General features: G+C 40.8%; 1 protein-coding gene across 6 annotated transcripts in view; it reads right to left on the bottom strand.

The window, feature by feature from the left end:
* The window catches only part of CEP192 (centrosomal protein 192), a 142,860-nt gene that overhangs the window by 58,331 nt on the left and 57,694 nt on the right, over positions 1-26,835 (bottom strand). For all 6 annotated transcript variants that reach the window (XM_023228357.1, XM_023228356.1, XM_023228353.1 and 3 more), the window contains 7 exons: positions 25,733-25,863; positions 17,918-18,743; positions 17,709-17,835; positions 14,183-14,354; positions 10,580-11,498; positions 9,533-9,681; positions 7,945-8,175 (listed from right to left, as the gene is read on the bottom strand). In XM_023228357.1, the coding sequence (XP_023084125.1) occupies positions 7,945-8,175; positions 9,533-9,681; positions 10,580-11,498; positions 14,183-14,354; positions 17,709-17,835; positions 17,918-18,743; positions 25,733-25,863 (2,555 nt within the window). The remainder of the gene's footprint in view (positions 1-7,944; positions 8,176-9,532; positions 9,682-10,579; positions 11,499-14,182; positions 14,355-17,708; positions 17,836-17,917; positions 18,744-25,732; positions 25,864-26,835) is intronic.

The following is a 26,835-nucleotide window of genomic DNA, read 5'->3' as shown; positions in this document are numbered from 1 at the left end:
GGGCGCGGTGGCTCACGCCTGTAATCCCAGCACTTTGGGAGGCCGAGGCGGGTGGATCACAAGGTCAGGAGATCGAGACCATCCTGGCTAACATGGTGCAACCCCGTCTCTACTAAAATACAAAAAAAAAAAAAGATTAGCCGGGCGTGGTGGCAGCACCTGTAGTCCCAGCTACTCGGGAGGCCGAGGCAGAAGAATGGCGTGAGCCCGGGAGGCGGAGCTTGCAGTGAGCTGAGATCGCGCCACTGCACTCCAGCCTGGGTGACAGAGCGAGACTCTGTCTCAAAAAAAAAATTTTAAAAACTTAGATAACAGAGTCCATAACAGAGGGAAAAGCAAGAGATTCATGAAGCAATGGTGAGCAAAAAGACGTATAAATAGCTTGATAAATCTGTTAACAATGTTAATGTTGGGACTGTAAAAACTGTTTAGAACTAAAACATTAGTCAAAGGTAATACGGAAGGAAAAGATGAGCATTTAAATGAGATGCTGTCTTCGTCTTGTTGGAGGAGTTTGCTTTAGTTAGACATCTCATTATTGAAGTTACATATTAATGTTGAAAGTGAACTATTTGAGTGAGTTCAGATGGTAACATGGCATTTTGAATATTGACTTCCCTTCTTGATTTGCCTGGTGACCAAATTACTAGTGACTAGTTTACAAACTAGGCCATTCAATGAAGTCAAGTTAACATAAAGGAAACATGTCACCTAAATGCACTTGATGGTGTTGAAATGTCCACCTTCTTAAACTGTGTGATGAAATTAGTTCTAAAGAAGATACCAGGCCAACCCTGTAGTGCCACCAGTTTGTTGCAGAATCTCATGTTTTGGATGTTATATAAGAGTCCTATTTGCCCCAGTTAATGCCTGTCTTGTGGACTGGCTGGCTCTTTTAGAACTCTGTCCAAAGAGTGCATGGACTATAACTTGTAAAGCCTCCCACAACTGACAGTATGTATGTGCGTGTGTTTAAACCAAATCTTGAAAGTTTACAATAGAGCTGCATAGTAATAGTATTTATTAAAGAATCACAATTGTAAACCTGAGCATAACTTACGGATTCTAGCTTACTTCTTTTGTAACTACAGACCATATCTTTGCTGCTATTATATTAGAATAATTTTTAAATGTCACCTTGAAATAGAAATATGTATTTTAAGCACTCATGGAAAAAATGAACACTTTTTAAATGTGTGTTATTTTCTCCTTAAGACCTGTAAACATTAAACTAAACAAATTACCTATAATGAAACTGATTAAGGTCTCTGAGCAAGCTGGTTTGGCCAGAGAGCATACACAAACTTCTATATACTACAGAATGCTATTACACTTGGGAAATTATCTTGTCTAACCTGAATTTATATCCCATGGTGATAACATGGTATATGTATTGTTATTAAAGTAAGTGACCATGTTTAAAAAAAAAAAAACTATTAGAACTGATTAAAAAACTTTCAGTAAAGTTACAGGATACAAAATCAACATATAAAAGTCAGTAGCATTTCTATACGCCAACACTGAACTATGTGAAAAAGAAATTTAAAAAGTAATCCCATTTACAACAGCCACACATAAAATTAAATACCTAGGAATTAACTTAATCAAAGAAGTAAAAGACCTCTATAATGAAAACTATAAAACACTGATGAAGGAAATTGAAGAGGACACAAAAAAAATAGAAAAACATTCCGTGTTTACAGACTGGAAGAATCAACATTGTTAAAATGTCCATACTACTTCACAGAAATAGAAAAACAAAATCCTAAAATTTACTGGAACCACAAAAGACCTGGAATAGACAAGCTATCCCAGCCAAAAAGAATAAAACTGCAGGAATCACATTACCTGACTTCAAATTATACTACAGAGCCACAGTAACCAAAACAGCATGGTACTGGCATAAAAGCAGATACACAGACCAAAGGAACAGAATAGAGGACCCAAACACAAACCCGCACACCTACAGTGAAATCATTTTTGACAAAGGTGCCAAGAACATACACTGGGCAAAAGACTGTCTCTTCAATAAATGGTGCCGGGAAAACTGGATATCCATATGCAGAAGAGTGAAACTAGACCCTGTCTCTTGCCCTATACAAAAATCAAATCAAAATGGATTAAAAACTTAAACCTAAGAGCTCAAACTATGAAACTACTACAAGAAAACATTGGGTCTGGGCATGGTGACTCAGACCTGTAATCCCAGCACTTTGGGAGGCTGAGGAGGGCGGATCACAAGGTCAGGAGATCAAGACTAGCCTGGCCAATATGGTGAAACCTCGTCTCTTCTAAAAATACAAAAATTAGCTGGGCGTGGTGGTGTGCGCCTGTAATCCCAGCTGCCAGGGAGGCTGAGGCAGGAGAACAGTTCGAACTCAGGAGGCGGAGGTTGCAGTGTGCCGAGATTGCGCCACTGCAATCCAGCCTGGGCGACAGAGTGAGACTCCGTCTCTAAATGAATGAATGAATGAATGAATGAATGAATATTCAGGAAAATCTCCAGGACATTGGACCGGGCAAAGACTTCTTCTGAACAACCCCCCACAAGCAAAGGCAGCCAGAACAAACGTGGACAAATGGGATCACAGCAGGTTAAAAAGCTTCTACATAGCAAAGGATGCAGGCAACAAAGTGAAAAGACAACCCACAGAATGAGAGAAAATATTTACAAACTACCCATCTGACAAGGGATTAACAACCAGAATACATAAGGGGCTCAAACAACTCTACAGGAAAAAATCTAAGAACCCAATCAAAAACTGGGCAAAATATTTGAATAGACATTTCTCAAAGGAAGACATACAAATGCCAAACGGGCGTATGAAAAGGTGCTCAACATCACTGATCATCAGAGAAATGCAAATCAAAACTACAATGAAATATCATCTTACCCCAGTTAAAATGGCTTATAGCCAAAAGACGGGCAATAACAAACGCTGGTGAGGATGTGGAGAAAAGGGAACCCTCGTACACACTGTTGGTGAGAATGTGAATTAGTACAACCACTATGGAGAACAGTTTAGAGATTCCTCAAAAAACTAAAAACTGAGCTACCATGTGATCCAGCTATTCCACTGCTGGGTATATACCCAAAAGAAAGGAAATCAGTATATTAAAGAAATATGTTTGTTGCAGCACTGTTTACAATAGCTAAGATTTGGAAGCAACCTAAGTGCTCATCAACAGATAAGTGGATCAAGACAATGTGGTACATATACACAATGGAGGACGATTCAGCCACAGGAAGAATGAGATCCAGTCATTTGCAATAACATGGATGGAACTGGAGACCATTATGTTAAGTGAAATACGCCAGGCACAGAACAAACATCACATGTTCTCACTTATTCGTGGGTTCTGAAAATCAAATCCATTGAACTTACAGACATAGAGAATAGAAAGATGGTTATGAAAGGCTCAGAAGGGTAGGGGCTGGGGGTGAGGTGGGGATGGTTAATGGGTACTAAACAAATACAAAGAATGAATTAAGACCTACTATTTGACAGCACAATAGGATGACTATAGCCAATAATAATTGTGTATTATTTTTTTTGAGACAGAGTCTTGCTCCGTAGCTCAGACTGGAGTGCAGTGGCGCGATCTTGGCTCACTGCAAGCTTCGCCTCCCAAGTTCACGCCATTCTCCTGCCTCAGCCTCCCGAGTAGCTGGGACTACAGGCGCCGCCACCTCGCCCGGCTAGTTTTTTGTATTTTTTAGTAGAGACGGGGTTTCACCGTGTAGACCAGGATGGTCTCGATCTCCTGACCTCGGGATCCGCCTGCCTCAGCCTCCCAAAGTGCTGGGATTACAGGTGTGAGCCACCATGCCCGCCAACAATTGTGTATTTTAAAATAACTGAAAGTATGTAACTGGATTATTTGTAACTCAAAGGATAAATGCTTGAGGGGACAATCTATTCTCCATGACGTGCTTATTTCACACCACATGTCTGTAACAAAACATCTCATGTACCCCATAAATACATACACCTATTTAGGTACCCACAAAAAAAATTTTAAATAAAAGAAACATTTTAAATTTAAAAAAATTCCATACCACTCCAGAATGATTAAAAAAAAAAAAAAATCTAACAATACCAAATGTTAGCAGTGACAGGAACCTGCATACATTTCTCCTAGGAATGTAAATTAGAGAGCAAATTGGCGGCCGGGCGCGGTGGCTCAAGCCTGTAATCCCAGCACTTTGGGAGGCCGAGACGGGCGGATCCCGAGGTCAGGAGATCGAGACCATCCTGGCTAACACGGGGAAACCCCATCTCTACTAAAAAATACAAAAAACTAGCCAGGCGAGGTGGCGGGTGCCTATAGTCCCAGCTACTCAGGAGGCTGAGGCAGAAGAATGGTGCGAACTCGGGAGGCGGAGCTTGTAGTGAGCTGAGATCGCGCCACTGCACTCCAGCCTGGGCGACACAGCGAGACTCCGTCTCAAAAAAAAAGAAAAAGAGAGAGAGCAAATTGGCAATATCTAGCCAAAACAAAGGTGCACATACTTTAAACTGTAACATTTGCATTATGTACCTGGGAGACCCTTTATCACGCTGAGAAAGTAAACAGTTTCTATGCATGTGGTCTCTGTATAAAATTCCCGAATCTCTCTCATAGGGAATGTTGTCCCCCAGTCAAACCCTGCTGAGCCATCAGGGCCTAATTCCTCTAGTTCCACTCCTCCAAGAAGGCAGCTTTAACTAGCTTGATTAATACTGAACTATTCCCTATACCAGTGGTTCCCAAACTTGTCTGTTTGTCGGATTCAAAGCTCAGACGCAGACATCAGTAGTTTTGAAGTTCATCAGGTGATTCCAATGAGCACACCAGTAGGGAACCACTGCCTTCTACTACCAAACACCACTGATATATGTCAGCCGCTCGGGAAACGGCAATGCCAAATATTGCATAAATGTGATTTATCATATCTGCTACAGAAATGTAAGCTGCTTAAAGGCAGGCTCAACAGTCGGTATAGTGAAATGTACTGAAATGCAGGAGGTTAATAACACCGGTTCTCAGTGGTTCCTATCCGGGGTGGCGTGACCATGTTTGGAGACGTTACTGGTTACCACAGTGGGGGAAGAGGTATTACTGACATCCAGTGGGTAGAGATCAGGGCCACTGCTAAATATCCTACACTGCACAAGCCAGCCCTCTCTACCCTCAAAGAATCTTCTAGCCCAAAATGGCACTAGTGTTAATGCTGAAAAACCTTGACCTAGAGAAAGGCAAGCAGAGCAGAGCTGACTGAGAAGTATATAAAATGGCACTTAGCCAAAAAGAAAAAAGATCACTAAAAGTTTATAGTATGTGGAGATATCAACATAAGGACACAGGAACATGAAAATATGAAAAAAAACTTTATAAGAACATTTCCAATCGACTTCCTCCTCCATGCCCTAGAAAATAAAGTTGTTGAGCTAGGTCACTAAGCATCCCCTGGAGAACTTGTACTGTGGGGAAAATACTGGTGATTCTCACCCGTCTCCCAGAGTGGCTACCCTGTGTCTCATCCCCAATACCCACTTGTAAACTGCAAGTCACAATTACAGCTTTGCAGAATGAAAAAACTAATTAACTTTATCTTTTTTTTATTTTTTGAGGCAGAGTCTTGCTCTGTCATCCAGGCTGGAGTACAATAGTGCGATCTCAGCTCACTGTAACCTCCGCCTCTCGGGTTCAAGCGATTCTCCTACCTCAGCCTCCTGAGTAGCTGGGACTACAGGCGCCCGTCACCACATTTGTCTAATTTTTGTATTTTTACTAGAGACAGGGTTTCATCACGTTGGCCAGTCTGGTCTCAAACTCCTGACCTCGGGTGATCTGCCTGCCTTGGCCTCCCAAAGTGCTGCGATTACAGGCATGAGCCACGCGCCTGGCCTGAAACAACTAATTAACTTTAGGAGGCTATTAGTAACACCTGTTGAGTGTGGCTAGCTAAATATGTTAAGTTCAATTCACATATCAGGAAATTAATTTTTTTTTCTTTTGACACTGAGTCTCGTTCTGTTGCCCAGGCTAGAGTACAGTGATGTGATCATAGCTCACTGCAGCCTCAAACTGCTGAGTTCAAGTGATCCTCTCACGTTAGCTTCCGGAGTAGTTGGAACATAAGCATGCACCACCACACCCAGCTGATTTTTAAAATTTTGTGTAGAGACGGGGGTCTCACTATGTTGTCCAGGCTGGTCTCGAACTCCTGGGCTCAAGCAATCCACCCACCTTGACCTCTCAAAGTGCTGGAATTACAGGTGTGTGCCAGTGCCCAGCTGAAATCAACTAATTTTTAATTAAAGTCACATGCTACATAATGATGTTTTGGTCAATGATGGACTGTATACAGGACAGTGATCCCATAAGATGATAATGGAGATGGAAAACTCCTAACACCTTGTGATGTCACAGCTATCATAACATCATAGTATAATTTTTTTTAATGAATTTGGTATAGCCTAAATGTGCAGTGTTTATAACGTCTACAAGAGTGTACAGTAATGTCCTAGGCCTTTACCAGACTCACAGAGAGCAACTTTGAGTCCTCTGGTAAGTGCCCTATAAAATGTACCATTTTTTAATCTTTTATAATGTATTTTTTCTGTACCTTTTCTACATTTAGCTACAGAAACACTTACCATGGTGTTACAACTGCCCTGCAATATTAAGTACAGTAACAAGCTGTATGGGAACAATGGTGCATAGCCTAGGAACAATGGACTGTCCCATAAGGTCTAGGTGTGCAGAAGGCTGTGCCGTCTAGGTTTGTGTGAATACACTCTGCGATATTCACACAATGACAAAACTGCCTAAGGACACATTTCTCAGGGCATACCCCTATTGTTAAGCGACTCATTACTGTATCAAGACCTGTTCTGCTTTTCCTCTGCTCTGCACCCTCCCATCCCTCCCTCTCACATTCCTTAATTTTTTTCAATACGTTAGTTCTGATTTCACTATAACTAAGAGGAGATAGCTCTTATAAAACAGTGGTTGTTAACTAAAGCTATGAATTATAATCATCTGGGAAGATTTAAAAATTACCAAGAGGCAGCCACACCCTCCCTCATTCTGATTCAGTCAGTCTAAGTGGGACCCGGGTATTGGGGTACATTTAAAATACCCCAGTGTGGGGCCGGGCGCGGCGGCTCAAGCCTGTAATCCCAGCACTTTGGGAGGCCGAGACGGACAGATCACGAGGTCAGGAGCTTGAGACCATCCTGGCTAACACAGTGAAACCTCGTCTCTACTAAAAAAATACAAAAAACTAGCCGGGCGAGGTGGCGGGCGCCTGTAGTCCCAGCTACTTGGGAGGCTGAGGCAGGAGAATGGCGTGAACCCGGGAGGCAGAGCTTGCAGTGAGCTGAGATCTGGCCACTGCACTCCAGCCTGGGTGACAGAGTGAGACTCCGTCTCAACAACAACAACAACAACAACAACAACAAAAAGACCCCAGTGTTATTCCAATGTGCAGCCACGGTTGAGAGTCATCATCCTAAATGAGCATATAATCTAATAACCACTTATTATCCCAACTTGGCCAGACTTAATTTCTGTGGCTTCCAGAAAATAAGTGACTAGAGAAGGGAAACTTTTCCAGCTGGTAAATAATCTCCAGGTGCAGAAATATAAAAAGAATATGAACCACTGGCATGTTGCTAAGTGGACACCGGATTATATAATAGAAATCAGTTGGAAAATACTGCTTAACCTTATACTCTGCTTTATAGATATCTTAGCAAGTATACTTGTGTTTCTGTAAAACTAAAAATAATTTTAAATTTTGAAATAAAAAGATACTAAGAACTAAAGTTCAGCTTGAAACTAATTTTGTGGCTCCTTTGTCCACAAATTTCTTCTTTCCAAATTATACTTCTAACATTAAACAGTCTTCTTTAAAATGCCAGGTATAACAAAGATTCATTTACAAACGGGTACCTCGATAACAGGACTCTCGGCAATGGCAGTGAGAGTGACGGTGCTGGCCAAAGCTTCCGCCTGTACGATGGTCTCAGCATCTGTAGAACATGGCCAAGAAGCAACACTGAATGTGCATCTGAAAACCCCAGGACTGGATGGTATAAAAAGCACTTTTATCTCTTCTGTGGTATGAGGCCTTATGATGGCTTTATTCTTGAAAACTAAACAACGGTATGTTGAAAGATCCACCTTCAAAAAAGAGCCACAAAGTTCGTTATTAATGGCTTCACAATGAAAATCAAGTAGAATCACCTAGTTTAAGATTCATTTTCCCAATCACTGAAACTGCCAAATTAAGACATTTATTATCCTTCAAAAATGTCAAAACCTTGTAATTCATGGTCTCTAAAGTACAACGAGTCAAATCCTTCATGATTTGAATGTTCTTGCTGCACCAGGGCTGTCTCCCCAGTCCATCTCCAAGCAAGCACATTGACCTGTACACTCACTTGTCTTAAAAAGGACACTGACAAGGGTCACTCTTTCACAGCCCTGTAAGTCTCTCTAGGACACACAACACAGTGGTGGGCGGGGGCTGGGGGGAAGAAGAGTCAGGCTAACCGCTGAGGTCCCACAGCCCTGACTCTGCTTCAACTGCAGTGACAACTCCAGCCACCCTCCTCCTCACCGTCAGTGGGGACCTTCTTTTCCACTCTCCACTTCCACAGACAACACTGCTGCATTCACAGACTCCAGGATGCCCCTACAAAGTCTTCACAGCCCACCTTCCACTCTCAACCCTCTCCTTCAATCACCTGCTTTTCATTTAACCTGAGGACTGGAAGTAGAGGGGAAAAGCCAAGAAGGGGTGGGGGGAGGCGATCTTACTTTCCCAGGCAAACAATGGCCACTAAGAGGCAGGAGGGAAGAGGAAACTCATCCACTAGTGCTGATTCACAAGGAACAGTCATAAAACTGGGACATTTCAAAACAGCTGCTGACCATATACCCAGCTCCCCACTCACTGACGTGCAAATGGTCACTGTAACCAGCAGAGAAGATTTAGAGTCTAGAATTATAGGAACTATAATTGATCATGTAAGAGACATTTGTTTTAGGAGTTCATATGAAAACTGCGTTTCCAGGTATTTCAAAAGCTCATGTAAGAAAATCATCAGATAAATTAGTCAAAAAGACTTCCCTTGCCAATGAAGGCATAAGCTCCAAGAGTAGCTGCTTTCTTTTTTTTTTTTTTTTTTGATAAATCATGGTTACTTATATTCAATCACCTTTAACAAAACTGACAAGTAGCAACGAGAAACTCAGAGCTTTGGATGATTTAAATAACAGCACTAAAAGCAAATTTATAGGATTTTACAAATAAATAACAATAAAATATAAATAAATGATGGAAAATGCAAAACACTCTTTCACTTTACACTCTACAAGCACTACCACAAAAGGGGCCTGAGAGGAAGAGAGCAAGGCAATGACTGTGTGCATTAATAAAGGGGTGAAGGTAGAACCGAGCACTAGAGATGGGGGAAATCAAGCACCTAATCACAATGCAACTGTTAGGTTAAACGAGAAAGACGTAGAAAGCTACCTTTTCACCATTCACACTAACGCTGAGGACCCCGATGCTGACTTGCAGCCAGCGGTCGGTTGGATTGAGCACACTGAGGAGGGTCTGGGAAGCGATCCCGACACAGCAAGCATGAGGAAGCTTCAATTCCTCCGGCACTCGGACACTCCCTGGGTGAGAAGAAGGCACAAAAATGCAAGTTACGGCAAACCCCTGATTATAAGCCAAATCTGTTAAGTGGCAATGAGTTTATAAGATGGCCCGTTTACACTTAAGAGCTAGAGTCAAAGTGCTCCAGATGAAGGAGTCCTTGGTGTTGCATGAGCCTCAGAGACCTGCCAACAATTTCTTCCTGCTTCCATCCAGCCCAGGAAAAGAAAATTAAAATTGGATCAAACTCACAATTACAGCTAATCAATTCTTTGAGGTCACTGCCTGTAAATAATCTCCTCTCCTCTCATAAATTATAAGTCACTGCTTATCCTAAAACAAAACAAAACAAAACAAAAACAAAAACAAAGAACTCCAGAGGCTCTAACTTTCCAGACGTAGACACTCAGCAGATTTTACTATTGCCAGCTATCTTCCAACATCCTCACGCAGTTGTTCCGGAGGGCAGAGAAGACAGTACCCCAGCGGCTGTGTGTACCATGTCAGTAAAAGCACAGCTCCCAGAGAGAAGCTGCCCCACACATGCACCTGAGAGTGCTGCCTTTCCACCACAACAGCCACCCAGAGACTCACAAGGTGGAGGCACTCGCTCATTCTGGGATTCAGCTCTAAACTGGACTTTTTCTAGGTGAAATAATCACAAAACTGCAATGGCAGAGCAAAAAAGAGATAAGGAAGACAGAGCCATAGGCAGCCTGTCACCTGCATAAGTGTAGCATTTTTCTAAGCCAACTTCAAGGACGTTTGCACAGAAATATATGGTGTTCTCAGTTTAGGAAGAAGCACAAAACTCACAAGGAATTAATGCTAACCAGTAACTCCTTGGAACAAACCAGCTTTGTGGTGTCATTTGAGAAAATAATACCAAGCAACAATAACAGAGAAAAAGCATCTTACCCAATCCTGATGTCATTCCTGAATCCCATGGTTCAATTCCACAGTTGGTACCAACAGACGGCACAGGAAAAGGTTTTGTTGCGCTTAGCAGGTTCTGATTTAAGGTATTAGAATACGGGTTACAGAGAGAAGAGGTACCCATCCATCCAGAGCCGATATTTGATCCTAGACAAATTCCCACAGCCAGAGAGTTCTGCACAGGCTCTCCTGCGACAGCTGGATAGGGGAGGCCTCCTGAGAAGCCACAGACTGTGGCACTGCCAGCATGACACTGAGGCAAGGTGGTGCTTCCAGCTGAAGGGAGTGTTCCCAAACACCGCTGAGCAAAGGGAGCTGTGCTGAAAGAGGGCTGCGTCAAGAGTGTGTGCACGGCAGCTGGCACGTTCTGCATGTCAGCCACAGAGCCGCGAACTGTGCTGCTGGGAATAGGAGTGCACTGGTTTTCAGAGGTGGTCTGAGGAGGAACCTGGCCACTGAACTCACGGCCAGCAGTTGACTTATCTTTAGGAATTGTTCTTTGATCTTCATCTACAGGCTCCTGGCAGGACACAGGACGTGATGTGGCTGAGCCCACCTGACAGCTCAGACCTGACTTGCCCAGGAGAGCCAGTCTGATCAGGTCCACTTCTTCAGGGTTTGATGTCAAACCTACCTCATTGGTTTCCAACAGATTTCCACTTTTGGAGGAGGGATCTTTACTCCATTTAAAGTCAGGTTTTACATATTCAGCCTTGCTACTCAGAGAAGTGGTTTCAGTTGCTTTTCTTGTATCAGAGTTATTCTGGGTAACAGATGATAATGTTCCTTTTCCTCTATTTTGAAATGGAACTTTTTCTCTCAATTTTTCCATAGCCCGTTCCTCCAACGTGGCTGGACTGCCTTGAATAATTGTGGTACTCAACTCGCTGGTGATATCACTCTGAGTGCAAGAAAATTTGTTTTTAACAATCCACAGATAAACTTAATACAACAAATTGAAACCATGCTGGTAAAAGCTCAAGTAACAAAGAGATGTGCATGAGGTTTCTCTTTGAAAAAAAAACTTGTTTTACACAAAAATAGTAGTCTTGCAGTTGTGAAATGCAGACTTACATTAGAAAATGTGTGTTTGTTGTTCTGTAAAAGGAGTTATACTATGAGGAACATAGGTATACACTAAGAATATCTGAAAATTTTGCACAGATAAAGGACTAGAGTCTAGTAACTTTTTGAGGATTTAAGGGATTTCTATAAACTTTACAATAAAAATCTAAATAAATTAGTAACGACGGAGCGGGGGCCGAGTAAGCTTGAAATGATAACGACTTTGAGGTCAGGCGGCGGCTCAGCAGGCTGGCAGGGCCCCACCCCACCACCTGTCCGTGCTACTGCCTGGGCTTGAACACTCAAAGATGTTAACTTTTTTTTTTTTTTGGAGACAGAGTCTCGCTCTTGTTGCCCAGGTTGGAGTGCAATGGTACAATCTCAGCTCGCTGCAACCTTCACCTCCTGGGTTCAAGCCATTTTCCTGCCTCAGCCTCCCAAGGAGCTGGGATTACAGGGGCCCGCCACTATGCCCAGCTAATTCTTTGTATTTTTAGTAGAGGCAGGGTTTCACCATGTTGGCCAGGCTGGTCTTGAACTCCTGACCTCAGGTGATCTGCCTGCCTCAGCCTCCCAAAGTGCTGGGATTACAGGTATGAGCCGCCATGCCCGGCCAAAGATGTTATCTTCTATGTGTTCTAAGTCCTCTACCATTTCTAAACTTGTGTGGCTCTATGAAGCATGAAGTTAACAGTCCTGGTAAATGTCCACACTCATTTCTTTGTACGTAATGCATAATCTGAGGAGTGACATCTGCAGCTCTGCAGGACAGACCAGCTGAAATTTACAGACTAGACAGACGTAACCTTCACTGATTGCTCTGGTACTTGGTTTATAAATTTCTCCTGGCCAAAGCTTCAGAAATAAAGACACTAAGAAACAAAGACTATATTATTTGCCAAGTAATAATAACAAATAATAAGTATCCCGTGGTGACTTACTAGGTGACAGGCACTGCCCTCACATACTATTCCTCCTTACAGATGAAGAAACAGGTTGCAGGAGGTTTAGTAATCTGTCTGAGGAGGCAGCAGAAGATAAGTTATCTGACACCATAACCCAGCTCTCAACCACCAAGCTAAGAACACGCAGACTCAGTATCTAACAATGACATGAAAAAGACAGCTTTCAAAGGAAGGGGTGTAATGCTCTAACACTATGCTGTGTATTCAGTAACTCTCCAGCAGCTTGGTGGAGAGGAAGACTACACAGCATACCCACAGCAGTCAGTCAGCTCATTAAAAAACTGAACAATGTCACATCCACAACTTCCACACACAAAAACAGGTAATACTAGCTTCTCCCACATAAATCTCTCTGATCTTCTTCTGTTCTGTCCCCACTGTTACGGTCTTGGCCCAAGCATCCACTGTCTCTTGCCTAAACCACTACAGTGGTCTCATGTCAAATCTCCGATTTTAATTTTGCTCCTACTGGTCCCTCCTTCCTCACAGCTGTTAGAGTGAGCTTTTAAAACATCAAACCAGCCTGGGCTTGATGGCTCATGCCTGTAATCCCACCACTTTGGGAGACCAAGTCAGGAAAATCGCTTGAGGCCAGGAGTTCAAGACCAGCTCTGGCAACACAGCAAGACCCCACCTCCAAAAAATTTTTTTTTAATTAGCCAGGTGTGGTGGTAGGTACCTGTAGTCCCAACTACTTGAGAGGTCAAGGCAGAAGGAACACCTGAGCCCAGGAGTACAAGACCAGCCTGAGCAACATGGCAAGACACTGTCTCTACAAGAAAATGAAAAATTAGCCAGGTGTGGCAGTGCACCCCTGTAGTCCCAGCTACTTGGGAGGCTGAGGCAGGAGGATCACTTGAGACCATGAGTCCCAGGCTGTAGTGAGCTGTGATCGTGCCACCATACTCCAGCCTGGGTGACAGAGCGAGATCATCTCTAAAAAATACAAAAACAAAACGAAATCAAAAAAGATCACGACAGTGACCTGCTTAAAAGCCTTCAAACTCCCACGTTTTAAACCCGGCACCTGCCCAGTTTGGTCCCCCCTCTTCTAGCCTCATCCACTTCTCCCCATTGACATGATTCACTGTGGCTGTTCTAAACTTCCTGGAGTGCCTCAGACGCAGTTTGCATCTTACAACTCTCCACCTGCCCATGTGTTAGCTCTGCTTCCCAGTTGCCTATAACTCCTAGCAGTCGGGCAAAGGGTGGCTTCAGTGTATTTATCCCTGCAGAAACCTTTGCTGAAGCAAAGGCAGTGAGACTTCCAACCACCACTTCCTGAGTCCCCATAGTACACGCGCAGCATGACGCACTTCATTACAGTGTGTCTCACCAGACAGAGCTCTTCCAGGGCAGATCCTAAAATGCTTGTGCTTCTGTGCCTACCAGCATGAGTAGGGATTTAATATGTGCACACAAATACAAAAATCATTTTAAAGGTAAAAGAGCAACACAGAAGTTATACAGGCTTGAACTGTTGTCTGAATCAAACATCTGTAACACTTTTAAGAGTTGAAAGCCTTAGTAATAAATAATCCAAGTGGCTGCCCACCTTGCAGTCCTCCAGGGCATCCTCCGTGGTTGTGGCAGGATAGGAGCTCTCTGGTTCAGACACATACGTCAGCCTGCTCACCCCAGCAGGTGAGCACGCCAAGGGAGACAATTCCTGCTTACAGGGAGGCTGCTGCTGCTGAGCTGCTGAACCAAAGGACTCTAACGCACACCTGAAAGAGAAGAGGAGCTCACACCTGCAGTTCTCCAGTCCTTCAACTATCTACATTAGCAAAAAACCATTCCTATGTGCCTATAATCTTGCAAATAACTCTACCTCGAATTCAATGTTTACACTTAATTATCTAAAACCGTAAAAAATATTCCCATTGAATGAAGCCTCTGTTAAGCAACTGTAAAATGTGTTGTGGCATTTTCATTAATAAATACCATATAAGGACACACAGCAATGTTAGCAATTCATTCTATAAAAATTTACTAAGTATCTCATACAGAGAAATGAACAGAAGAATTCCAACCCTCAACGAGCAAAGAGGAAAAAAAAATCACGCAGATAAATGCAAAGAAATGGGAACAGTCACACACCACTGTGGGACTATCAAGTGGTATAACTTTCAGTTGAGCAATGAAGCAGTATATATCAAAGGCCTCTTGACTCAAGATATTCTACATCTAAGAATTTACCTTGAGAAAAAAATTAATGATAAATATAAAGACTTCACAAAAAGGACATGTCATCACATCACTGTGGACAATCAGTGGGAAATCTTAAATCCGATTCCCCAGGAGGAAGTGAGCTACAGAAATTAGAGCACAAACATGCAATACAACACTATGCAGCCATTCAAAAGCATGCTGTTCCAGCCTTGGTTCAGAAAGATGTCCCTGCTATACAACGTGAAATGAAAAGATCAGAAAGTGACAAACAGTGAGCCTCACATACAACTGCAAACACACCAGGGTTACTTCCTCATTATTCTGTTCATCAGCATCTTTCACAGGGCTGCCAGCAGAGATGCAAGGAGCAGGAAACGTACTGCACCTCTTGAGGGAAAGTGGCAAAGTCACAGCGCAAAAGAGCACAGGGGATAGGAAACAAATGTCGAGCCACCTTTGGAAACAGTCTCCACACCTACGCTCTGCTGGTTAGCTTGAATTCAGCCCATCACTTGACTGGATTCCACCATCTTTCTTTTTTGTACAAAGTTCAGAATACTCAGGCAATGGATGCACATGGAAAATTCAAATTTGAATTCTGAACTTTTAAAAAGTCCAAATTGGTCAGGTATGGTGGCTCATGCCTGTAATCCCAGCAGTTTGAGAGGCCAAGGCAGGTGGATCACAAGGTCAGGAGATCGAGACCATCCTGTCTAACATAGTTAAACCCCATCTCTACTAAAAATACAAAAAATTAGCCAGGTGTGGGCTGGGTGCGGTGGCTCACGCCTGTAATCCCAGCACTTTGGGAGGCCAAGGCAAGCACATCAAGAGGTCAGGAGATCGAGACTATCCTGGCTAACATGGTGAAACCCATCTCTACTAAAAATACAAAAAAAAATAGCTGGGCTTGGTGGCGGGCGCCTGTAATCCCAGCTCCTCGGGAGGCTGAGGCAGGAGAACAGTATGAACCCGGGAGGTGGAGCTTGCAGTGAACAGAGATCACGTCACTGCACTCCAGCCTGGGAGAGATTGTGAGACTCCGTCTCAAAAAATAAATAAATAAATAAATAAATAACTACCCGGGCGTGGTGGCGGGCGCCTGTAGTCCCAGCTACTCAGGAGGCTGAGGCAGGAGAATGGCGTGAATCGGGAGGCAGAGCTTGCAGTGAGCTGAGATTGCACCACTGCACTCCAGTCCGGGCACAGAGAAAGACTCTGTCTCATAAAAATAAAAATAAAAGCAAAAAGTCCCAAACCAAGACAGTATTGTCAAAATACCAGTTAGTAAGTTTCTAATCAATGGCAACAAAGTATTACTTACCAAAGTGCTTCAGGCCTTCTCTAGCTCCCCCATGACATGCACCTACATGGGTTTCTGTATCCACATGCACACCCACACACACGCACGCACATACACACAAACACATACACACAGCATGATACAGCACGGAAAATGTTCTGAGTCACTGGATGATGTGTTGTATTCGTTTGACTCCTTTGGTTAACAAGAACAAATGCATTTAGGTGAAATTATCTAAAATAATGAAAAGTGAACTGCAAGAACACATGCAAAATAAAAGGGGAGATATACTGAAAGGGTATACTGTATGATAGAGCAAAGTAACAATGAAGAATCAACACAGATATATAGCCTAATACAATTATTAGACTTGAAAAATAAAGAATTTTGGCAAAAACTTGCAAAAACATCAAGTCAATTCAAAGCCAAAAAGAATCAGGCTAGTCTCAGACATCCCTCTAGTCTTCCATTGGGAGAGTAAAGCAATACCGGGAAGAATGTGTAAGCCAAAGATTGTAAACATACTACACCGTATCACAGCCAGATCATCTTCACATTTGCTTTAGGCTGGATGACTAGTAATATATCTGTTAAAATATGCAGGCTGAGCACAGTTGCTCATGCCTGTAATCCCAGCACTTTGGGAGGCTGAGGCAGATGGATTACCTGAGGTCAGGAGTTCAAGACCAGCCTGGCCAACATGGTGAAACCCCATCTCTATTAAAAATATAAAAATTAGGCAGGCATGGCGGCATGTGCCTGTGGTTCCAGCTACTCGGGAGACTGAGGCAGGAGAACTGCTTGAACCCGGGAGGCAGAGGTTGTAGTGAGCCAAGATTGCACCACTGTACTCTAGCCTGGCCCACAGAGTGAGACTCCATCTCAAAAAAAAAAAAAAAAAAAAAAGGCAAAAAAGCAATCAACTATTAAATAAGAAGTGACTGTGTATACATATGAGTGCCTCAAACTGAGGCATCCATAAGGAGTCACAGAAAGAACTCAACTCTCCATTGACATTTAGTACCAGCTGAACCATACCACGTCGCTTCAGATGAACATGAGAAACTTTAATGGCAGCTTGGGAAACAGCTAATAGGTATCTTTGAAATCTGATATTTTGAAACAAATCAAAACTATATTTAACATATTTGATAATTTTGCTGGTTAGGCAAATTTTTCCATTTATTGGACTCTTTCAATAAACACATAAAAGATCTTTTATAAAGCCACAAAAGACATTCATAAAATTAAAATTTTATGAACAAAGTTATTCAACCCAGTATCATTTAGACAGCAAAAGTTAATACACAAAGTATTCACCAGAAGCATCGAATGAACCACGACAGACCCATGAGGTAGTCTGTAACATTACTAGTTTTCTTTTAAATTCAGAGAATGATTGTTATAATGAGTAAAAGAAAAAGCAGTATACAAAAATTTGCATAGAAAAATAGCCAGAAAGAAATCCACAGCTTACAAGAGTTACCTTTGAGAGATGAATGCGTAGATGAGTAATTTTTCTTCTTTACACATGTTTTTTTTCCAATTTCCTATACTGAGCACATATTTTTATTTTTATTTTTTTAAAAAGAAGGTACACACTTACCCTGATGAACTTGTTCCGGAAATTTCACTAGGAGAAGAATGACTCAGTGGTGATGTGGAAGGTCTGAAGCTCTCCTGCTCATCCTCTGAGCCACGTCCACCATGCTCAGGAGAGATACTTTTCAAATCTATCAGAAAGGGGTATTTTCCAGTGAGAAGAGAAAATAAACTTTGTAATTTTATGAATGGACCAACAACTCAGACACTTACCACTATTTTTAGGTGAGACTATGCAATGGTTTTTAAAAGTCACATGCTTCTCACTGTTGCTTATTTCACTGACACACTCATTTTGCCTCTGATTTTCTCTACTATCTCGTATGTCTTCACACTCTTTTAACAGACAAACGGATGTTATTCTGGAGTTCCTCACTGATGAATAACTATCAGACGGAGTGGAAACCGAGGTAGTTTTTTCATTGTTACCAACATCTTGTAATTTGTTGTCAATGGAACATGTCTTCCCATCAACTTCTGCACTGCTATTCTCTCTCATATTTGTAACTGAATTTGAAGAGTTTATGGTTCTAGATGACTCTTGACTCTCACTCTCTCCACTTTCAACATAAACAATAGCTGCTGTGTTTTCTTCTGGTTCCCTCACACTTACACTAGTAGCACTTAAGTCCACTGCATGAATGTCTTGAGTAATTTGTTCTTTGGGCAAAGATAAATCCCAAGTATCAGACATACCAGTCCTTGAAAAGTTTTCCAATGCACTTTCATATCTACTAACTTCGGTTTTTTTAAGGTATTTCTCCATATCAAATGCACTGGATCCATTACTTTTTTCTAAATCATTAGGTAAGAAATGACACACGTGAGAACAGTCCTTTTGTTTCTCATCTTCCTGAAAAGCCTTGTCTCTGGTTTTATTTGAAAGTGCCTTGATCATAGCAGCAAGTTGGGAAGGATCAGTATTAACTGATGCCTCTGCAATGGCTGACGCAATGGTGCTGATCCTAAGCACAGAATCACCACCATCTGGTAGCTTGTCTTTGTATCTTTGGGGTGTGTTGCTCATAAAGAAAGTGTCCTAGAAGTGAGAAAATTAAACATCAGATAAATTTACCCCAGTTTCATGAACATTCATTAGTCCCCCATTACCGCTGGGAGATGCGTTTCAAGACCTCCAAGTGGATACCTGAAACCTCAGATAGTACCAAATCCAACTGCCGTAAATCAGAGCATGTTTCTGTTCCTGTCTTCCACCCACAACTGTAATGCCTTTTCCATCTTAACTAAGCACTTATCACTCACCGTGGCTGGAACGTTTGAAGTCTGGAGTGCAAAGCATGAATTTCTCTATCCTTCTTTGTAATTTCACATAAAGAAGATCATTCTTACCACAGATCTCAGCAACTTCAGCATTTCTTTTTCTTTCCTTATTAAGTCAAGAATCTTCACCTTTTCACTTGAAGGAAGCACCTGATAGCTTCTCTTTGGTGTATCCAAATTGCAGGCAACACTACTCTTGCACTTTGGGGCCATTATGAAATTAAGAGTGACTTTAAGACAAGCACTGCAATATCACTAAAGTTGATCCGATCACCAAACACTACTAAGTGACTAACAGGCAACAAGTGAATACAGGTGGAGAAGCTAGACAACAGAAAGACTCACATCCTACCAGGATGGAGCAAGTTGGTGGGAAGATTTCATCATACTACTAAGAATGACATATAATTTAAAACTTATGAACTATTTCTGGACTTTTCCACTGAATATTTTTGCACCACAGTTGACCATGGGTAACTAAAACTGCAGAAGGCAAAACTGTGGAAAAGACGGGGCTACTATATTAGTTTGATCTTTATAACCACGATGTAGGATTTAATGGCAACAAAAAAATTAAGGGCACACCAGTTAAATATCCTAATGAAAAAGACAGCTGCCATCAACTTTAATTATATAGTACCAGGGTATTTACCAAATTCATTATCCTCTGTTTTTTAAAAATCATCAGGAATGAAAGACATGGTAAAACTGAATCAGATAATAATTTAAAACCAAAAACTTAAGATACTGAGATTGAAAAGCCACTGAGTCATTGTACAATTCTCGGCAATTTCATTCAACTGTTAGAATTACTGATAAGTAAGACATAAATAGGAACCATGAGTAAAAAACTGAAATGGGCCCAACAGTTAAGAAACAAACTACTTAACAACAACAGCAACAAAAATACATGTTAAGACCTTTGCCTCCAGTAATAGCAGACTAGGTAAAGCAAACCAACCTTCTGCTAAGAACAATTAGAATTGAACAGCATATGAAAAAGCTTATCTTTGAAAGGACTAGCAAGTTTAAAAAGCAGTGTAAATTTATGGGGCCAAAATCTAAGAGAAGAAAGCAACCCAGAGAGGTAAGCCCAACATGGGGGATGCTGTTCCCTAAGCCTATCTGCTGCTTCAAGAAAAGGCTAAGCAAAGTTGTTCTTGTGGGAATGCAGGGATAAAAAACTGAGTCTGCCAATGAATGACTGGCACTGGGGGATGAGGAGGTGCGTGTGTGTACATGTTTGAGTGAGAGAAAGATACCACAGTAAAACATCCATGCTTTGGGATGAGACGACAAAGGGATACACTCCAGCCGTAAAGGCAAATCAGCATCTGACTGGTTCTCCTAAGGATGAGGCTCAGTTCCAGTCAGCTGGATTACAATAAATGCATGAAAGTGATCTGCAATTGCTAGTGTTCCTTGCTCCCTGTCAGAAGCAGACATAAATCTAGTCTTGAAGGTATCATCTCCCTTAGCCTCAAATTATTCAAAGATCTTTCCTCTAAACTGTAGTCTAAAACAAAAGCTACCCAAGCACATCACAGTAAGATGGATAAAAACCAAAGAGAAAAGTAACAAAAGACCAACAGCCAACTTTTAAAATGAAATGACATGAAAAAATACATTCGAAGTGCTGAAAGTTGCTCCTAACAATTCTATAGCAAGAGAAAATACACATAAGAATAACAGGGAGATAAAGACATTTCAGAGAGACAACAAACAAAATTCATTACCAGCAGTCCCTTACAAAAAAAAAAAAATAGTAAGGATATTCTTGAAGAAGAAAACTAATCTGAGATGAAACATCGGAAGTATTGGTTATTTATAAACCATCATCATATCTTATTGGGTTAAATATAGAAATAAAACATAATACAAGAAAAGCTTTTTAAGTATGGAATAAATTGAGTATTTTGTGATCCCTGGAATGCCAAGTAAGACATTTAAAAGAAAACAAAGAATTTTTACTAAACATCAGTAAGCCAAGAGACAGGTTATAATTATTTGGGTAATCATTAAAATAATATAAATATAATTACCAAATCAACAGAGGAGAAAACTGGAATCATATAAAACTCTTAAACGATCTCAAAGAATGCCAGAAGAAAAAGAACAAAGTCTAGGTGAAACAAATAAAAAGCAAATAAAGTGAGCAGATTCAAACCCCCATGTATTGGCAATTCCATTAAGTGTAAGTAGAAAGACCGTGATCCAGTTTGGATGCCCCCCCAAATCTCATGTTGAGATGTAATCCCCAATGTCCGAGGTGAGGCCAACTGGGAGGTGCTTGGGTCAGAGCGGTGGACCCCTCATGGCTTGGTGTTATCTTGCGGTAGTCAACGAGCTATCCTAAGACCTGCTTGTTTAAAGTGTGTGGCACCTTCCCCATCCCTGCTTTGGCCACGTGACGTGCCTGCTCCCGCTTCGCCTTCTGCCATGATTGTAAGCTTTCTGAGGCCTCCTCAGAAGCCAAGCAGATGCCCACACCACACTTCCTATATAGCCCACAGAACGATGGGCCAGTTAAATCTCTTTTCTTTATTTTTTTTATTTTTTTTGAGACGGAGTCTCACTCTGTCGCCCGGGCTGGAGTGCAGTGGCCGGATCTCAGCTCACTGCAAGCTCCGCCTCCCGGGTTTACGCCATTCTCCTGCCTCAGCCTCCGAGTAGCTGGGACTACAGGCGCCGGCCACCGCGCCCGGTTAGTTTTTTGTATTTTTTTTAGTAGAGACGAGGTTTCCCCGTGTTAGCCAGGATGGTCTCGATCTCCTGACCTCGTGATCCGCCCGTCTCGGCCTCCCAAAGTGCAGGGATTACAGGCTTGAGCCACCGCGCCCAGCCTAAATCTCTTTTCTTTATAAATTACCCAGTCTCGGGTATTTCTTGATAGCAATGCAAGAAACAGCCTAATACAGACTGCCAGACTGGCTGAAAAACAAAATCCAACAGTATGTCCCTATAACATCTGAAATATAAGGATACAGAAAGATTAAAAGTAAAATAATGGCAAAAAATACAACACGCTAACACTAACCAAAGCAAGCTGGCATGGACATTGTTAATCTCAGACTAGATTTAGGAAAAACGCATTACTACACACTGAGGGAGACATGCTCAATAAAGGATTTGATTTGTCAGCAAAATTTTTATGCACCAAAACAATTTTATGAAGAATTTAATGCAACAAATTTTATGCGCAATTTGTATGCACCTAAAAATACAGCTTCAAATGTTTAAAGCAAATGTTGATATACTGCTAATGATTAATGAACAAACCCACAATCATGGTGGGAGATTTTAAAAGAACAGCACAATAATTTTAAGAATGCAGGCAGCTTGAGCATCCCGATTTAAATCAATCTCACCTAAGTGAGACAGACATTAAGTCACATAACAGACATGCCCTAAAGTGTACAGAAAATAATTCCAAAAACTGAACAAATGCTGAGCTATCTATCATACTTAAACAAATTTCAAAGGTCTAAAACTAAACATTCTCTGACCACAGTACGTTTGATCTAAAATCAATTATTTCAAAAATTAGAAAATCTCCTACACGCATCTGATGCACTTACACCACTGAAAAAGCAGGAACGCAGAAAAATAAGCACACTAGGCATCTGTCTCAAAAAGTCAGAAAAACAACACATTTAATCCATAGAAAGTAGAAGGAAAGAAATGAAGACCAGAAAATATGAAATAGAAAGACAAACAAAATTGAGAATAAATAAAATTGACAAATTAACAAAACTGAAAGTATCTGCTGAGACTAAGAAAAAGAGAGGCAAAACAGTCAATTATAGAAATAACAAAAAAGACATAGCTTAACAACCTAAAATATTAATCACAAGAGGATATTATCGTCAGCATGATAGTAAAATAAATTTTCAAGTGTAGAGGAAGATTACAATCTCTAGAAAACTACAATTTACTGAAACTGACATAAAAAAATTAAAACATCAGAATAGTACTACCACTATTAAAGAAAACTGAATCTGCAATTAAAGGCATTAGATAAAGAATATACCAGACTCGGCTGGGCGTGGTAGCTCACACCTGTAATCCCAGCACTTTGGGAGGCCGAGGCGGATGGATCACAAGGTCGGGAGATTGAGACCATCCTGGTTAACACGGTGAAACCCCCTCTCTACTAAAAACACAAAAAATTAGCTGGGAGTGGTGGTGGGTGCCTGTAGTCCCAGCTACTCGGGAGGCTGAGGCAGGAGAAAGGCGTGAACGTGGGAGGCGGAGCTTGCAGTGAGCCGAGATCATGCCACTGGACTCCAGCCTGGGCGACAAAGCAAGACTCCATCTCAAAAAACAAAAATACATAAAAAAGAATATACCAGACTCAAGTGATTTCACTAATGTATTCTACCAAAACCTTTTAAAAAGCACCAACCTTACAAAACCTCTTCCTGAAAACAGAAAAAATGAGACCAGTAAAACCAAGATAGCAAAACCAGACAAGAACATTATATGAAAAGTCAATCACCTCACTCACTAAAATGCAAAATTCTAAGCAAACTATTAGCACACCCAATCCAATGATACATCAAAAGATAACACATTACAACCCTAGTGAGGTTTATTTCAAGTATAAAAGAATAGTTTAATATTCAAAAACCATTTGATAAAATTCATCACATCAACAAAACAGAGCAAGCTCAAGTTCTTAACAGATCCAGAAAAGCATCTGACAGACACCAAAACAGAACAAAAAACTAGTGAACAAAGAAGACCACTTTGTTGATCCAGTAATTTAAAACAAAACAAAACAAAAACCTTAAAGCATGCATCAAATTTAAAGATGAAATATCAAAAAAGAGTTCCCACTGAATCAGGGCAACCCAACGTCATGACATCAACACTGTTCTGAGGTCCATCCAGTCAAGGAAGGCAAGACAAAGAAACAAAGGTATAAAAATTAAAAATGAAGAAATAAAACTTCTATTCTCAGATGAATAACTATATATATAGGAAATCCAAAGAGTTGATAATTAGAGTTAATAAGTAAATGTGCTGGATATAAGGTGAGTATATTTAAAAAACAAATACAATTGTGTATTTGTTTAGCCAAAACAAACAGAAAATAAAGTTAAGAAACATAATATTAAAATAATGTTTCATTTGATAGCACAACAGGGTCAAAATAATTGTACATTTAAAAATAACTGAGAGTATATAATTGTATTGCTCATAACACAGAGGATAAATACTCGAGGAGATGGATACCCCACTTACCATAATGTGATTATTATGCATTGCATGCCTGTACCAAAACATCTCGTGTACCCCATAAATATATACATCTACTATATACCCACAAAAATTAAAAATAAAAGTTTCAACAACTTGGGAAGAAATCTTACAAGACGACGTGAAAAATCTGCACAAAACTCATAAAATACAACAAGTAATATGTAAATTTCATGGATGAGAAAACTCAATATTATAAAGATGTCAATTTTACGTGACTGTAAAGCACACGTGGAAATGTAAAGGGCCAAGAATAGCCAAGATACTTTTAAAGAAAAATACGAGAGGATTTACTCTTCCAGATATCAAGACTTATTATAATAAAGTTACAAAATTCAAGTGTCATCTTGACACAAGATAAACAGACCAAAGAAGCACAACAGAGACCCTAGAAATATATGTCATGGAATTTGATTTACGACAAAGTTAGCACATAAGAGAAATAATGAAAGCACTGTCTAATCAACAAATAAAAATACCATTAAAAACGTGAAAAGGCAAGCCACAGACTGGGAGAAGACACATGGAACACTCATAACTGACAAAAGGCTCCTATCCAATGTAAAGAACACCTACAAATCAAATCAAACAAACTGTCCATTGGAAAAATGAGCAACAGACTTGGACAGGCACTTCACAAAATAAGCCTCCAAATGACCAGCAAACATGAGCAAGAACCAGCTTTATTAGTAATCAGAGAAACGCACATGAAGACAAGAAGGCCCCACTGTGCACCCACCAGAATAACGAGTAAAGCCACGTGCTGGCGAGGATGTGCAATGACAGGAAGCACACACTCTTGAACAAATCTATATGGTACAATCGCTCTGGAAAACTGTCAAAACCACTGAAGTGAAGTTATGCAAACCCCACAACATACACACACAACTTACATGAATGTGTGCACACTTCCAGGTACTAGACTGTCCATGGAGCATTGTTTTATAATTGCCCAGCAGTGGAAATATCCCAAATGTTCACAAATGGATATAAAAGCAACAGAATATTCATATAACAGAATACCATACAGTAATAAAAATAAGTTTCTACTATAGTCATCTAACAAATGTAAGGTGAGGTGAAAAAAGTCAAAGAAAAGGAATACATGCCACATGGTTTCTTTTACGTGAAGGTCAGAATCAGGTAAAATTAATACAGGGTTAAAGCTCAGGTAACTGGAGGCGGCAAAAAAACTTGTTTCTGGGCTGTTGGCAATGTTCTTTCTTGATCTGACGTGTACACAAGTGTATGCCTTGTGATCATTCATTCATTGACTACAAATCTGTTTTATAAACTCATCTGTGTGTATATTGTATCACAACAAAAACTTCAAAATAAACATTTAAAAGACACTTGCAAGAAATTTGAAGCCAGGAAAGAAAACATGCTAAACAGCATATATTTTTCACAGGTGATCTCGTCTTGATACTATGTAAGAACTACAACAAGACAATCTTAGATTTCCTTACGAAAGGCTTAAGCTACCTCTGTTTTGCCTTTATCAGCCATTAACGTCACATCATTTTCATCCACTTGTGAAGTGCACTCCACTGCTTCAACTTGAAGTGTAATTGATCCTTCACTTAGCTGTGCCTGGGACTGCTCATTTAAATCTCCTGCAGGAAATATATAATATTCAACTAGTAAGTATATACTATTTGGCAAACACACTCTGTGGAATAAGGATCAGGCAAAACGACTAATACCAAGGAAGATGTCTTTGTACCCAAATGTCAGCTGCCTTCACTGAATCGGTTTAAATGTATAGTCACTTGGACAGAGAACAACAACATAGTTAATCTGGCTCAATGCTGCAGAGTCCGAACTTTGAAGGAGGATTGTGAATTTTAATATCTCCCTTGCAAATGCACATATAAACTCATTTAATATTTTTCAGCTTTAAACATTTCACAAACATACAATAAGTTGAATTTAAAACTGAGCACTACTTGGTCGGGTGCAATTGCTCATGCCTGTGATCCCGGCACTCTGGGAGTCTGAGGTGGGCAGATCACTTGAGGTCAGGAGTTTGAGACCAGCCTGGCCAACATGGTGAAACCCTGTCTCTACCAAGAATACAAAAAAATTATCTGGGCGTGGTGGCGTGAGCCTGTGATCCCAGCTACTCGGGAGGCTGAGGTGGGAGAATTGCTTGACCCAGGAGGTGGAGATTGCAGTGAGCCAAGATCACGCCACAGCGTGACAGAGAAAGATTGTCTCCAAAAAAAAAAAAAAGAGACTTTAAAAAAAAAAAAAAAAAAAAGAGAGAGAGAGAGAGAAGAAAAGAAAGAAAGAAATAAGTGAGTGCATCTTTAGAGAAATGGAAAATGAACTGACTTTGTATACACGGACCCTCTGTCCCAACATCCCTACTGGAATACAGGCTCTTTAGGGAATGGAGCTTATCTTATACAACTTTATATGATATGTAGCACAAGACATTGTACTAACAAAAAGTAGCTGCTTGATAATTCTAAGTTGACCAAGAACATCTGATTTAAAATATTATAAATATTCATCATAAAAATTTACCATAGATTATCACAGTCTACATCTCAAAACATCTCTTTAAAAGTCAACCTAAATAA

Source organism: Piliocolobus tephrosceles, chromosome 18 (assembly GCF_002776525.5).
Source record: "Piliocolobus tephrosceles isolate RC106 chromosome 18, ASM277652v3, whole genome shotgun sequence".
Taxonomy (NCBI): Eukaryota; Metazoa; Chordata; class Mammalia; order Primates; family Cercopithecidae; genus Piliocolobus; species Piliocolobus tephrosceles.
Note: the sequence above shows the minus strand (reverse complement) of the source record. Positions and strands in the feature narration are given on the sequence as shown.